At 45.0% G+C, this 14465-nt stretch overlaps 1 protein-coding gene across 1 annotated transcript in view; it reads left to right on the plus strand.

Annotated features, from left to right (window-relative positions):
• Window positions 1-4351: 4351 nt before the first annotated feature.
• Window positions 4352-14465, plus strand: part of CCDC14 (coiled-coil domain containing 14) — a 43316-nt gene continuing 33202 nt past the window's right edge. Inside the window, exons 1-6 of the mRNA XM_056126488.1 lie at window positions 4352-4450; window positions 7945-8000; window positions 8711-8783; window positions 9740-9809; window positions 9899-10018; window positions 13796-13890. Of these exons, the coding sequence (XP_055982463.1) occupies window positions 4421-4450; window positions 7945-8000; window positions 8711-8783; window positions 9740-9809; window positions 9899-10018; window positions 13796-13890 (444 nt within the window). The 5' untranslated portion in view covers window positions 4352-4420. The remainder of the gene's footprint in view (window positions 4451-7944; window positions 8001-8710; window positions 8784-9739; window positions 9810-9898; window positions 10019-13795; window positions 13891-14465) is intronic.

Raw genomic sequence — 14465 nt, forward strand, 5'->3', positions numbered from 1 at the left:
CATATTTTTCAGTTCCACTATCAACACTTGAGCTCAAGACACTCCAGATCCCTTTTCCTGATCCTTATACAGTTTTCACTCATTTAGCATCCTCTTTCTATTTCATTAATTATTTTGAGCTCTGCTCACTGGAGCAGTGTTGACAATCACAAATGAACACATACAAATCAGAAACAGATTCCTTTGGAGAGATAGTAGAACGGGATAAACCAGGAATCTGATGCTCAGCCTAGATAACTGGGCTGGAAGAATTGGAATGATGCAACTATTTTGGGAGAGGGAAGTGGCTGCTGTGTGATGGACAAAGAAACTAAGATGTATGTCTAGAGAAAGTTACCTCCTTGGTACAAAAGTGTTCTCACACAGAGAGCATCATTCCTTTCAAATGACTCTTATTCTGTATAAACATAAGAATTCTTATATTTTTGTGAGAGCTGGAGCGATAGCACAGCGGGTAGGGTGTTTGCCTTGCACGCAGCCAACATGGCCAACCCGAGTTCGATTCCTCCGCCCCTCTCGGAGAGCCTGGCAAGCTATCGAGAGTATCTTGCCCACACGGCAATGCCTGGCAAGCTCCCCGTGACGTATTCGATATGCCAAACACAGTAACAAGTCTCGCAATGGAGATGTTACTGGGTTCGCTCGAGCAAATCGATGAACATTGGGAGGACAGTGATACAGTGATACAGTGATATTTTTGTGAGAAGAGTGAATACAGGTGTTAGATGCAGCAAGAGGCAAGTGAAGAAAATCATTGGGAATTAAGGCTAGTTGAGACATACGGACAGCTCTGTTCATTGCCACTCAGCACAATAGCCAAGGTATAGAAACAACTCAGTTGCCAAGCTGCAAGGGACCAGATCAAGAAGCTGTGGTATATATAAAAAAGAATACTATGTAGCTCTAAGAAACAATAAAATCATGCAATTTGGAGCAACATTGACGGATCTGGAGGATGTCATGCTGAGCAAAGTAGAAAGAAAGGGATAAGAATTATTTCATGCTAACTTTTCAGTATCAGTATTGCAAGCCACAGTGCCCAAAAGGAAAGGAAAGGGGGACAGAGAGAGAGAGAGAGAGAGAGAGAGAGAGAGAGAGAGAGAGAGAGAGAGAGAAGAAAAGTGCCTGCCATAGAGGCAGGCAGGGAGGAGGCTGAAGAATGATGGGAGAGAACCTGGGGACACATGCTGGGAAATGTACACTGGTGGAGGGATGGGTGTTGGGAAACTGTATGACAAATCCAATCATGAGCAGCTTTGTAAGGATCAGTCTATTCAATAAAAAAGTTTAAAAAAATAATTCTAACTCATATGTGGAACCTAAAGTTACACAGCAGGATAGCAACAGAAGGCCAAAGGTAACACAACAGGAGAACTGATCCACACAATTGAGTTGGAGTGTGACTCTGGGAGGATTGAAAGGAAGACGAGTTGGGATCCTTGGGGGAGGGAGGGAAGTACAATATTGATGGTGGTGTTGGAATTTTGTGCATGAGAAGCCACCAAAATATTGCAGAATCACAGAACCTCAATGAAAATTTGAAAAAGACTAGTTGGAGGCAAAATAAATAAATCTAAGATTGGTGTATCATGGTTGCATGACTACCAGCTTCATTGTATGCTCATGACAATACTTTGGGAGGGGCACGTCTGGTTTTCTGCTCAAGGGTCACTCTTGGCAATACTTAGGGCATCATACTGGGGGGTTTGAACCAGGGTCTGCCACATGCAAGGCATCTTACCCACTGTACTATTCTTCTGGGCCTACAATTGTTTTTTCAAGGTAAAAATCACACCCACTTGTACTATCACAGTTTACAATTGCCAGAGCAACCCCTTGAAACGGCCAAGTATGGTCAAAATCTGGGCTATATCTTGGCTCCCAAACCAGAGATTTGCTCTTCTGAAAAGTCATGACTATTTCACTCCTAATTAATTTGTCCTATTCCTATTTGTTTTTTAATAATTCCTTTAAAATTTAATTTAATTATTCCTATTACAATTTGTGTAGAAATGATGCTACACACTCTGGAGTATACCTATACTTGGACTCTTAGAGTGTGTACTCTATTTTATCAAATTGTCTTACTTAGAACACATCTGTTTACTCAGTATAGTTACATTCTGATTCTTGAGTGGTTGCTTTTTTTTTTAATTTATATTAATGTAGAAAAAAAGCCATAACGGTTGATAAATTTCTAAAATTAAACTTGATTAGATAACAAAGCTCCAATATTAAAACTAATAAATATAAAAAAATCAATTTACATGAAAATTATTATTCTGATGTCAGGCATCAGAATAATTATCCTTCAGAATTATTATTCTGAAGTCCTCTCTAAGAATTTATTAAATTCTTGTGAGTTGAGTTTTCTGTATTATTGATTTTGCTTGTTGAGTTTAGTCTGCTTCTGTGTTACTTTCCCATCTAATTTGGTGTACTTCTCCTGGAATTTCAGTGTCCAGGAATTGGGAGGTGTTGCATGGCCAAGAGATTTCTAGACCTATGATATGGGCCCATGGGTGGACTTAGTGGTGGCTGTGGGAAGTGGGACTGATCGGGGTGGTTTCTGGAAGTATGGGGGTGGGTGGGAGGAGGTTACTCAGCCTGACTCTCTTGGCTTGGGTTTTGGGTACCTGAAGTTAGTCAAGTTTGGTATCTCAGCCTGTTTTTACTATTGATTTCTCTGACTCCTGCTAGAATTCTTTCCATATGGGTTGAATGAGCCTAGTTTTTCTATCAGGGCCTAAAGATCTTGGCACTGACTGGGGATGTCCTGCAGCATATCAAAGGCTTGCAGCTCCTGGGAGAAGACAGAATGTAAATTGCAATTAATTTCAGGTGATTTTGGAGTACAGTTGCAGCAAATTCATAGTTAACAGTGATATATATTCTTTCTGTTCTAATATATTATACATATATACACTGTTGGGAAAAATCTAGAGGGAAGTAGACTTCCAAACCAAATTGTAAAGAGTGGTAATACCAGAGCTGTGGAATTGATTGCAGGCTATTTTTATTCTTGTTTATCTACACTTTCCTAAAAATGTGTTAAGAAGAATCAGGCTTTAAAAAAATAATGGGAAGTTTCACAATCAAATCTAATCAAAACTAAATATAATACGTGCCTAATTTCCCCAAACCATGCTCAGGATGAGTATGTAATATACTGCTGGGCATTTTAGTTCCTGGATTTTTATTTTCATTGAAATTGAGATTTTCTTAAAGGTAGCTTATTTTCTCATCTAAGAAAATGGAATCTTTTGAGTTAATTTCTCCCAAATTTGATTTTTAAAAACTAATCTAAAACTCGATAAACTAAAACTTAAAAATCAAAGACTAATTCCATTACCATTAGTTCAGCATACCAAAGGTAAGATTATCGTGTCATATTTACTAAAAGTAATTATCTTGACTATGCATGGAAGAGTAGACAACTATGCATGGAAACCAAATCTCAATTAAGGAAAATCATTCTAAGTTCATGAGCCACGGTGGAGCTGTCATCAAAATTATGCAAAAATAACGAGATCCAGGGTTGTTGTTTTTAATGAGGATTAAGGATTCCGAGTCCAAAGAGCAAAACTGCAAAAAAAAAAAAAAAGGAAAACTGCAAGAGCCTAGTGCGGTTTCTTCTGAAATCTGAGCGCCTTCTCCCCTAGCCCCTTACTCTGCTCTGTCAGGTCCTTGATCTCCACTCCCCGTGGCCTCAACAGGACTGTGAACCCATTCCACCTGACTCCACCAGGAACTCTTCTTTCTGGGGTTCAGGAATGTGACTTTTATGGTACGGTCGCTAGACATCTCGCCCTGTCCCCGCCTTCGCCCCGCCCAATCCCCGCCCCAACCCACGCCCGTCCAAGCTCCGCCCCACCCGGCCCAGGCCCCACCCAGCCCAGGCTCTGCCCCACTCCCGGCGCCCCCACGCCAAGGTCCCGCCCCGCCCAAGCCCCGCCCCAGCCCAACCACGCCCCAATCCGGGCCCCCACGGCGACGCCCCGCCCAGGTCCCGCCCCGCCCTCCCTGCCCCCGGCCCGCCCTGGGTTCCACCCCGTACAGACCCCGCCCCGCCCAGACCCCGCCCCGCCCAAACCGCGTCCCGTTCTGTCCAGGCCCCGCCCCACCCCGCCCAGATCCCCCCCCGGCCCGCCCCGACCTGTCCAGGGCCCCGCCCCGCCCCGCCCCGCCCCCGCCCACCCGCCCTGGTCCCGCCCGCCCCGGCCCGCCCCGCCCCGGCCCTCCGGCCGCGCGGCGCCCCCCGCCGCAGCCTCTGTTGCGCAGCCGGGCGGGAGCTGGGGCGTCCGGCGGGCTCCCGCCCGGAAGCGGAAGCGGAAGCGGAGGCGGGGGGCGGGGCGCGGCGCGGCGGCGGTTGATTCGGAGCGCCCCGTCGTGCGTCCGCGCTTCGCCGAGGCTGCGGGAGATGGTCCGGTCCGGCGCCCGACCCGGCCAGGTGAGGCCGGAGCGCCGGCGTGGACCGGGAGGGCGGAAGCTCGGAGCGGCCGGAGCGCAGAGCCGGGCGCCCCGGAACCCGGACTGCGGCGGCGCAGGAAGGTTGGGAGGCTGGCCGGCGCGACCCCGGACCGGCCGGGCCCCCGCCCCGAGCCCCGAGCCCCGAGCCCCGGCCCGCGAGGCCTGGCCCAGCGCCTGCCCCTCCGAGGGGTGCTCAGGCCGGGGCCGTGCGGCTGCTCGCGGAGACTCCCGGGCGGGGGCGGCCGTTCCGCGGTGGCGCCTCCCGGTCGGTCCACCTCGGCTTCGTGCTGCCGCGGGCTTGGCCAGCTCCCCCCCGTGCCGGCTCCCAGTACTGCGGCCTTGCACGTTCGTTTCAGGACTTTCCGTGGGCACGTCGAGGCCAGTCCCGCCACAGGAGAGGGTCCTTTCATACTGCACGCAGAATGAGTGCAGTTAGCAAAGAGGGAAGGATGGTCACAGCATCTGAGTTTAATTTACTCTGCCACAGCTGGTGGTGGTGTTTAGCAAAGCCCCCAGCACGACTCTGGACCACCTTTCCTTTTTCTAGAAAATGGGTATTAAAAATCTGCCTCAAAGGATGGGAGAGGTTCGGTGCAAGAATCCCCTCAAATAAGTTTCACGCAGCATGACGAGCAACAGAACTTAACCTTTCAAAAAGCTTATTTACTGTCTTATAAATGATAAAGCAGGTAATGTTTAAATGGCACTTATATCGCAAGTACTATTCTAAGTACTTTTACATATTACGTAGTATTACTCAGTCTGCAGGCTGGAGCCATAGCACAGTGATAGGGCCTTTGCCCTGAGCACAGCCAGCTCCCCCAGCCGGTTTGATTTCTCTGCCCCTCTCGGAGAGCCCGGCAAGCTACCGAGAGTATCTCGCCTGCACAGCAAAGCCTGGCGAACTACTGGTGACATATTCAATATGCCAAACACAGTAACAACAAGTCTCAAAGTGGAAAGTTACTCGGCCCACTCGAGCAAATTGATGAACAACGGGAGGACAGTGCCACCGTGCTACCTCTCAGTCTGCACAATAACCTTTTGAGATAGGCTATTATCTCTTGTAAATGAGAAAAAATGAGGCATGAGTAGTTATTTAAATAACTTGATTAGTTATAGGACTGATGAGCAACGGAGACAGGATTCAGATCCAGGTAACTGGAGCCAGATCATATTTTAAAATGTTACATTATATCTGGGCTGGAGCGATAGCGCAGCGGGTAGGGATGACCTGGGTTTGATTCCTCCAGCCCGCAAGCTACTTACAGCCCACACAGCAGAGCCTGGCAAGCTACCCTTGTATTGGACATGCCAAAACAGTAACAAGTCTCACAATGGAGATGTTACTGGGCCTGCTGGAGATGAACAACCGGAGGACAGTGCTACATTTATATCTAGTTGGATATATAATTTCAGGCTAGCTATCCCTTGGAAATCTAGGCTTGCACCAGAAATAATCAGAGTGGATTAAGTAGAAATGAAAGGCTTTATAGTCGGATTGTTCTCCAAATGTACTTTTATCAGGAGGAGATAACGCTTATAAGATAAACTTATAGTTTTCCCCTGCTATCTGAGTGTGTCCCTGTGAAATATTCTGTAGGCTGGAATAGCATAAAGCAAACAAGCAATTACTGCTGATTTGTATGGAAACATTTTTGAACATTACCCGATAGTCGTAGCATAATATACCTGAAAACGCACAAAGTCTAAAATAATACATGCGGTAAATGCAGAATGATGTGATAAATTTACAGCCTCTGGAGAGTAGTTCTGGGCGCAATTAGCAGGACACCTCTGCCTCTAGTAGCTGCTGAATGCTATGTTCCTTTTTTTTTTAATCTTTTGTCATAAAAGACAAAATCCTTGCACGTCTTGTGGTCAACACAAACATATCAGTGTGAGTCTTTCATCCATCCGCTTTCAAGGAGTGGCAGTAAGGTATGAGACAGAGAGGAAGTTAAATACCAAACGCTTCCCTGCATGCCAGTGGCACTGCTGTTGGTGATCCCACAACTGCCCCTAAGTGTGCAACCTCCAGCTCAGCTGTGCTGTGTGCAGGCGCCTCAGCTAGAGTCTGCTGGGAAGCACTCCAAAGGTGCAGTCCTCAGCAAGCGCTGCAGTGAAGTGAGCACCTCAACCAAATGCACAGCCCCAGTCAGCACAGCAATATCAAAGGGGGGATAAAATGAAATAAAAATAGGGTTTGGTTTGGTTTGTTTGTTTGGCAATACCCAGCTGTTCTCAGGACTTACTCCTGGCTGTGTGCTGAGAGGTCACACCTGGCTGACCAGCTTGGGGAGCCAAGGATTGAACCCAGGCAGGCTGTGTGCAAGGCCAGTAGCCCTACTCTCTGTACTATTGCTCTGGCCCCCAAGTAGGTTATTTTACAAGAGAGGAGATGTGGAGAAATTGGGACCTCTGTATACTCTTTCTGGGCATGTAAAATGGTGCAGGTGCTATGAAAAGCCATATGGAAGTGCCTTAAAAAAAGAAAAATAGAACTGATGAACATGATCCTGCAGTTCCACTTAATGGGCATTTTCCCTAAAGTATTTAAAACAGGATCTTGAGATAACTATACTCCCATGTCCATTAAAATGTCACTGAGCAGTCACCAAAGTGTTGAACAACCTTAATTATGTGCTCTAGCCTCTTGCTTTATAAGCCAGAGACTAAGGTTCTCTTCAAGGTGGGGAGTCACGTCTGAGCACTACTGCGAGTGGCCCCACAACAAAAGAAAACGAAAAAGAGGAAAATGTGCTGCATACACACACCATGGATTATTACTAAACATTAAAATAAAGGTTAAGTTTTGCCATAGGCAACGTAAATGAATCTTAAGGATGTTAGGCTAAATGAATGTTCCACTTAAAGACCACAGATAGGACAGGAGGTGAGGAGCTTGTCTTGAATGAGGCTGATTCTGCTTTGATTCCCCAGTGCTGCATATGGTCATCTGAGTGACGTCTGTAGTGACCCCCAAGCACAGAGCCAGGACTAGTGCTGTGTACTATCAGGTGTGGCCCTCAGACCTAAAAACCCCAAACAGAATAGGGCAAAATGTCACATCTGTCACAATCAAGTTCACAGAAGCAGAGTAGAATATGAATTGCTAGGGACTGGAGAGAGGCTGAGAGGGTGAATTGGCTAGGAGAGATCTTCTATACATGTCACATAAACCATTGCTTTACAACAAAAGTTCATATTAAGAGGTTAACATTGAAATATCATTCAGTGTCTGGAAATGGAGGTTGGTAATGGTTCCACAACTGTGAATGGTTTTAATGCCAGAGAATTGCACTTAAAAGGGAGTTTGTGCTTAATTGTCTTAAAAGGGAGATTCAATACTGTGTTTACCACGGGTTTTCAAAAAAAGGAAACTATAATTCAGGTTTTTTATTAAGACAGTTTCTGAGAATATAACTGAAAACTCTTTGTGCATCTGCTATCATAGCATTTATTTCGTTGTAGGTGTTGTCTTCTGGAAAGCATACTGGACCTGGTAAATTGGGAAATGGAAAGAAAGGGTAAGTACTTAATAAAGAAGCTTATGATTTCAGCTAATAGCAAGAGATCATTTAGTTTTGGAGGCTGTGAACTGAAGGTTGCTGAGTTCAGAAAACCAGAAGAATCATAACCTTCAGAGGAACTTTTTCTGTTGTCCCATAATGAACAGTTTATATGATCTTCACAGAATACTTATATAAATCTTAATTATTGATGGTTTGTCAGTGTTTATTATTTTGGTTTGGGGCCACACCTGGCAGTGCTCAGAGCTTACTCTTGGCCCTATGCTCAGGGGTCAGTTTTGGTAGGGTTTGGAGTACCATCTAGGGGCTGGGGCTCAAGCCCGGCTTGCAAGTGTGCATGGCAAGTGCCCTCTCCACTGTACTATTGCTCTGGGCCCAAGGACAGATATTCTTATAAAATCTTTGGTGGGAAGAAGTAAGTAAAGTAAAGTAAGTAAAGGCCCTCCCGTTGATCGTCGATTTGCTCGAGCGGGCCCAGTAACGTCTCCATTGGAGACTTTCCTGTTACTGTGTCTGGCATATCGAATACTCTCGGTAGCTTGCCGGGCTCTCCGAGAGGGGCGGAGGAATCGAACTCGGGTCGGCCATGTTGGCCGCTTGTAAGGCGAACGCCCTACCCGCTGTGCTAAATGATTATTTACTAATACTTTGTGGGAAGAAAAATCTTTGGTATGATTTTTAACAATAGTGACAAATTTGTTTTCTAGGATCCGTTTAAGAAAGGTAGCTCGTCTCGAGGCTGACTCCGGCTGTCCCACCCATTCTGATTCAGAAAATCAGGTAAACTTGAACTGAATAAAGACTATATCCTCCCCCCTTTTTTTTGAGTCACCATGAGATACAGAGTTAGAAAGTTGATCGGGGTCAGGGTTCAGCCTTTCGGTGTTCCAACACCCATTTTGCCGCCACCAGCGCACATTTCCCACCACCAGTGTCCCCTGTTTGCCTCCTACCACCCTCCCTCTAGCCTGTCTCTGTGGCAGGCATCCTCCCTCCCTCCCTCCGCTAAGTCCTACAGGGTCCCCGAGGAGAAGGGAGAAGGGCAACGGGGTAAGGAGGGCTGGACAAGCAGTGCTCATGCAGCATCTTTCTGGAACAAGCAGCAGACTTTTATAGGTCTCTAGAAGAAAATGTACATTGGAAAAACATACAGGAATGTTCAGGCTACATCAGTTTGGAAAGTGCTGGGCTTCTAGAGGCCAATGATGTTCTTCTATAATCACATCGTTTCAATGACATTTTCCTTGGTTATGTATTGAAACACCTTAGCAACATGTTCTGCCACCAGAATGAGGAAAGAGCCTGCTAGAAAAATCAGAGAGTCAGCCCTTAGGTTGTGTAACCCCAAGACAATGGTTTCTGTAAACCAGCCTTTAGACAACACATCCCCAGGACAAGAACTTTCTGAATATTAAATTAGCACAGGCTCCTAACTTTCTCTCTCCCCCTCCTTCTCTCCCTCCCTCTCTCCCTCCCTCCCTAGTTCCCCTCATCTCCCCCCCACCCTTGGAATATGCACTTTTAATCAGTCTTCAGGGAGAAGCTAAAATTTAGGTATAAAAATTTAAAGCGAGAGTAATAACTGCCCAAAGGAAGTGTGAGGTCTTTTTGCTTTAAAACGTTGCTTGTTTCACCAAAAGGAAATTGCCTCAGTACTTAGAAATGTTCAAACTTTGTATTTATTTTTCTGCACTAAAATTTCATGTTGAAATTTCTGAGTCGCTTTTTCTTTGCAGAGTGAAGCTCTCCATGGGCTTGATAGGTGTGCTGCTTTGCTGAGGGACATTTTAAGAAAGGATGATTCAGGTTTTAATTTTTTAATTATTTGTTGATCATCTTTTCTCAATTCAGGACATTTCTGGGTGCTAGTAAATTTTTGTTTTAACTTTTAATAGGTCCAGAAATAGCATATTCTGAAAACAGAAGTAACCCCAGACTTTTCGAAGGCAAAAGATATGGGCCTAAAAGGAAAGGGCATGAAAAATGTACTGTTCCTTTAGTCCGGAAAGAAAATGGTAAGTTTTTTTTTTTTTTTGACTTACCTAAATATGATCCTTAGTTCTACTGGTTTGGGTTAATTAGCAGTTATGTACTTAACCTTTCATTTTAATAATATATCGGTTATTCTGGAATATGTACATATCTGTTTCTTTATACTAATTCTAGTCACTGTATTTTTTCTGGGCTGGAGCGATAGCACAGTGGTAGGGCATTTGCCTTGCGTACAGCCAGCCTGGCCGAGCCGGGTTCGATTCCTCCGCCCCTCTCGGAGAGCCTGGCAAGCTACCCGTGACGTATTCGATATGCCAAACACAGTAACAACAAGTCTCAAAATGAAGACATTACTGGGCCCACTGGAGCAGCAAATCGATGAACAGTGACAGTATTTGTTCTAGTTTTCTATTTCATAGGATGTGAAAAAAAGGAGAAATGACTGAAACTCAGAATGACAATATTTGGGAGGGGTGTAGAATCATCTTTGTTCTTCTTGCCACATTCATAGAAAATCACAAATTGTTTGTTTATGTGTGTCTGTGTAGATACTGATTGTCTTTATTTATATGTATATATCCAAAGTAAGTTGCAGTAGGTCGACTTGTTGAGCTACATAGTTAAAATACATGATTCATAAGCAGTTCAGTTTCAGGTTGGATAAAGAGAGCCTGCCACTGGTTGTACTGATTGTAACTGAGAATATTTTACACTTTATGACTGACTACTCACTTCTCTGTGGGATACTTCAGCTGACAGTGTGGGATAAGCCAGCAGTGATTGTGCTGCCCCTTGGAGAGCTGTAAAAGAAGGCAATCATGAAAAGATTGGCAAAAGATCCCACAGTGAGAAATAAGCCGGGCAGGAATGAGAGTAGGTGTCTTCATGGTGCAAGTGCCAAAGTAGCACAGCATTGCGGCTTTGATTCTGTTAGGCTAGGCCTCAAGGCCAGGAAATCATCTGGAGCACTAGCACTGGGTCCTGGGGCTGGGACCGCCGAGAATAGGACATTCATTGGTTGAGTTCTGTTTGGAGCTGGATGATGAGTTAGAGAATGATGCCAAGGAAAGAGCTTCCTAACCCTCTTCCTAACCCTCTTCCTAACCGTCACATCGCCCTGACCTGCTCTTTCACTCACACTTGAAGTGGAGCTGATACAACTAAATACTGTCTTTTAAATGTTGGTTAATTAAAATTTTTTTTTCTTTTTGGGTCACACTGGCGATGCGCAGGGGTTACTCCTGGCTCTGCACTCAGAAATTACCCCTGGCAGTGCTCAGGGACCATATGGGATGCTGGGAATCGAACCTGGGTTGGCCGCATGCAAGGCAAACGCCTTACCTGCTGTGCTATTGCTCCGGCCCCTGGTTAATTTAAATTTAAATTTGAAAATTGTTCCTTCAGTTATTAGAAAACTTTTAAGTATGTTTGAAATAACTTGGGTATGTGAATCTACACTTTCAGCTAAAAGATCTAAATACAGATTTCTGATGATAATACAGTATTTAGATTGAAGTATGATTTTTGTAAAATATACATTGGGTTTAGAGCCTTACTTTTACATAAATTACATGTTCAAGTATATATTTGGATATATTTAAATAAAACATGAAAAAATTTTACTTCTTAATATAGCTACTGGAAAATTTAATTGCACATTTGGTCTATGTTTTATTTTATTTACACTCCTGTGTCAGTTTATGTCTAATATAGGGGTCATCATACCACAGCCGGTTTCATTTTATAGATTATATTTAGTTATTTCCTTTATTTTATAAACAAATTTTAATTGGAGCACACTGTGTTAATTCATTTAAGTACTTTCTGTGATGTATTCGATATGCCAAGCACAGTAGCAACAAAGTCTCCAATGGAGACCTTACTGGGCCCGCTGGAGCAAATCGATGAACAACGGGAGGACAGTGACAGTGACTTTCTGTGTCACAAGGGCAGAGTTGAGTAGTTGCAGTGGCCTTTGGCCTTGTCTGCATAGCCTAAAGTATCAACTTTCTAGTCTTAAGTGAAAGTGTCTGAGCATCTGGTCTGGCCACTTAAAGCAGAGGCCTAGTTCTTGGGGACGTAGTGAACACGCAATGGAGCAGTAGTATCGTTTCCCTATTCCTGGGCCTCCCAGGGTTTTCCTCTTAGGGCATGATATATGTCCAAGGCGCCCTTCCTCGAGGAGCTCTTGAGTGGACGTGGCTGATGGTGGTGCACGGAGGCAGCTGGTCAGGTCCAGTTTAAGCAGATCCAGCGGGAGTCAGAGAGCCAGAAACAGATGATTGTGCTAAAATCAAGAGAATACAAGAAGGGCTTATTTACAGAGGGAGTCACTGCGAAGGGAAGGTGTGAATGGGGTGCAGGGAACCACACAGGCCTGGGGGGGAGATGGTTCTAGAACTGAGAAAAACCCAGATTTGAGAAGCAGGAATGCTCCCGTGGGGCCAGAGCCAGCCCAGGTTTCCCTGGCAGGAGGGGGCAGGAGGGAGTAAGCGCCTCGGCACCAGGCTGCGGGTTCTTTGATATCCCTAGAGCTCTGTTGGGTCAGACCCCACTAAAATTCTGTGGCTGCTGTACAGATTTGGAGGTTGATTTTTATTTACATAAATTAGTGTTTTGGCCTTACTCTATCATGAATGCTGGCGGGGAAAAGCAAGCCCCGGAGGCAGAAGGAAAGGGCTTTAGTAGAGCGTGAGTGGTATGTACATGTGCGTCGTGCGTGCGTGCGTGTGTGTGTGTGTGTGGTTCCCTCCATACCCGCTGCCCGTGGGGGTGGTCCTGTGCAGACCCAGGAGCATTGAACTGGGGAATCTGCTGCTTTAGTCTTAAGCAGTAAGCAGGCCTGTTCTTGGCTCAGCGGGAAACATCACCTCACTTCTCAAGTGACTTCACTGTAAATGCAGTTCTGAGAAATGCCCAGGTAAAGAGCTTAGGTCCAGACAGCTTTTCTTGGAACAGCCAACAAGATGTCCAGGAGCAAAGAGCCAGGAATGACTGCTTTGTTGTTGTTGTTGTTGTTACCAGGAAACTGGTGGGAGAGTGAGTGAGCAGTGGCGAGTTAGTATGGGTGTTTTGTGATTTTTTTTTTTAAAGAAAGGTCAAGATGAAAGCCCCCCTCTGCCCCTCCCCCCTTTTTTCTTTTTCATTGAATCACAGTGAGATACAGTTACAAAAGATTTTCAGTGTTCATACAGTGATGGGACACCCATCCCTCCACCAGTGTACATTTTTTACCGCCAATGTTCCCATTATCCCTCCTGCCACTCCCGTCCCGCCCAATCTGCTGCCTCTACGGCAGGCACTTTTCTTCTTACTTTCTCTCTACTTTTGACCATTATGGCTTGCAATACAGATACTGAAATGCCCTTATATATGATGAACCGAGCTATCAGAATCCCATTTTTCTTCTAAGATGATAAAAGTTTTGGAAGAATCGTATTTTGAAAACTTGTTTTTCTTCTTCCACATTAACATCTTTAGACAATAAGAAACAGATCCTTAAGGAAACTTCTGCTGGAAGTGACCGAGATTCATCAGATGTGGCACAAGATCAGTCCTTGCAAGATCATTATAGAATGTATTCACCCATCATCTACCAAGCCCTCTGTGAGCATGTACAGACACAGATGTCACTGATGAATGAGTTGCCCACCAGGAACTCTGGAAGTTCTGTTCTACCTTGCCATACTGTGTCTGGTTCTGGTTAGTATGAGAAAGTGCTTGATATAAACGCTTAGTTGCCTATTATTGCATAAGCAGTATGAAACGTGAATTAATCTTTTTTTCTCTTTTCCTTTTAGAAACTCAGGCAACTCCACGGTCTTGCTCTGGCTTGTCCACCACTGCCTCAGTCTGGTTCCCTCAGCAGCCGCCCTGCCCTCAGATGGTCCACACTGTGGGTACACTAGATAAGCTGCCCAAGTAATTACCTGCTCTTAGAAATTATTCTGAAGAGACAGAATCGAATGTACTGATTGTACCTTAATGCAGAAGACAGTAAAGACCAATTACTTGTTCAAGATATTTTTTATTAGAGAATCTTTAATCTTTATTAAGGACAACTCTAAGGGGGCTTGAGAAGGACCAAGGAAAACAAAAGAAGCTACCCAGAGCCGGCACCTGGGCACGACTGCTGCTGGCACATCGATAGAGCATTTTCAATAATTGGGTTCTTTGCATAGGTTTCAGTTTCAGGTTTTTATTTGTTAAGTTTTTTATCATTTAAAATATATGTGTATATATATGTATGTATATGTATATATATATATATATAATTAAATCTTGGGCTGGAGCGATAGCAGGGCTGGAACAATAGCACAGTGGGTAGGGCATTTGCCTTGCACACAGCCGACCTGGGTTGGATTCCTCCGTCCTTCTCAGAGAGCCCGGGAAGCTACTGAGAGTATCCCACCAGCACGGCAGAGCCTGGCAAACTCCCCGTGGCATATTCAATATGCCAAAAACAGTAAC

This window comes from Sorex fumeus, unplaced genomic scaffold (genome assembly GCF_029834395.1).
Source record: "Sorex fumeus unplaced genomic scaffold, SorFum_2.1 ptg000063l, whole genome shotgun sequence".
In the NCBI taxonomy this organism is placed as follows: Eukaryota; Metazoa; Chordata; class Mammalia; order Eulipotyphla; family Soricidae; genus Sorex; species Sorex fumeus.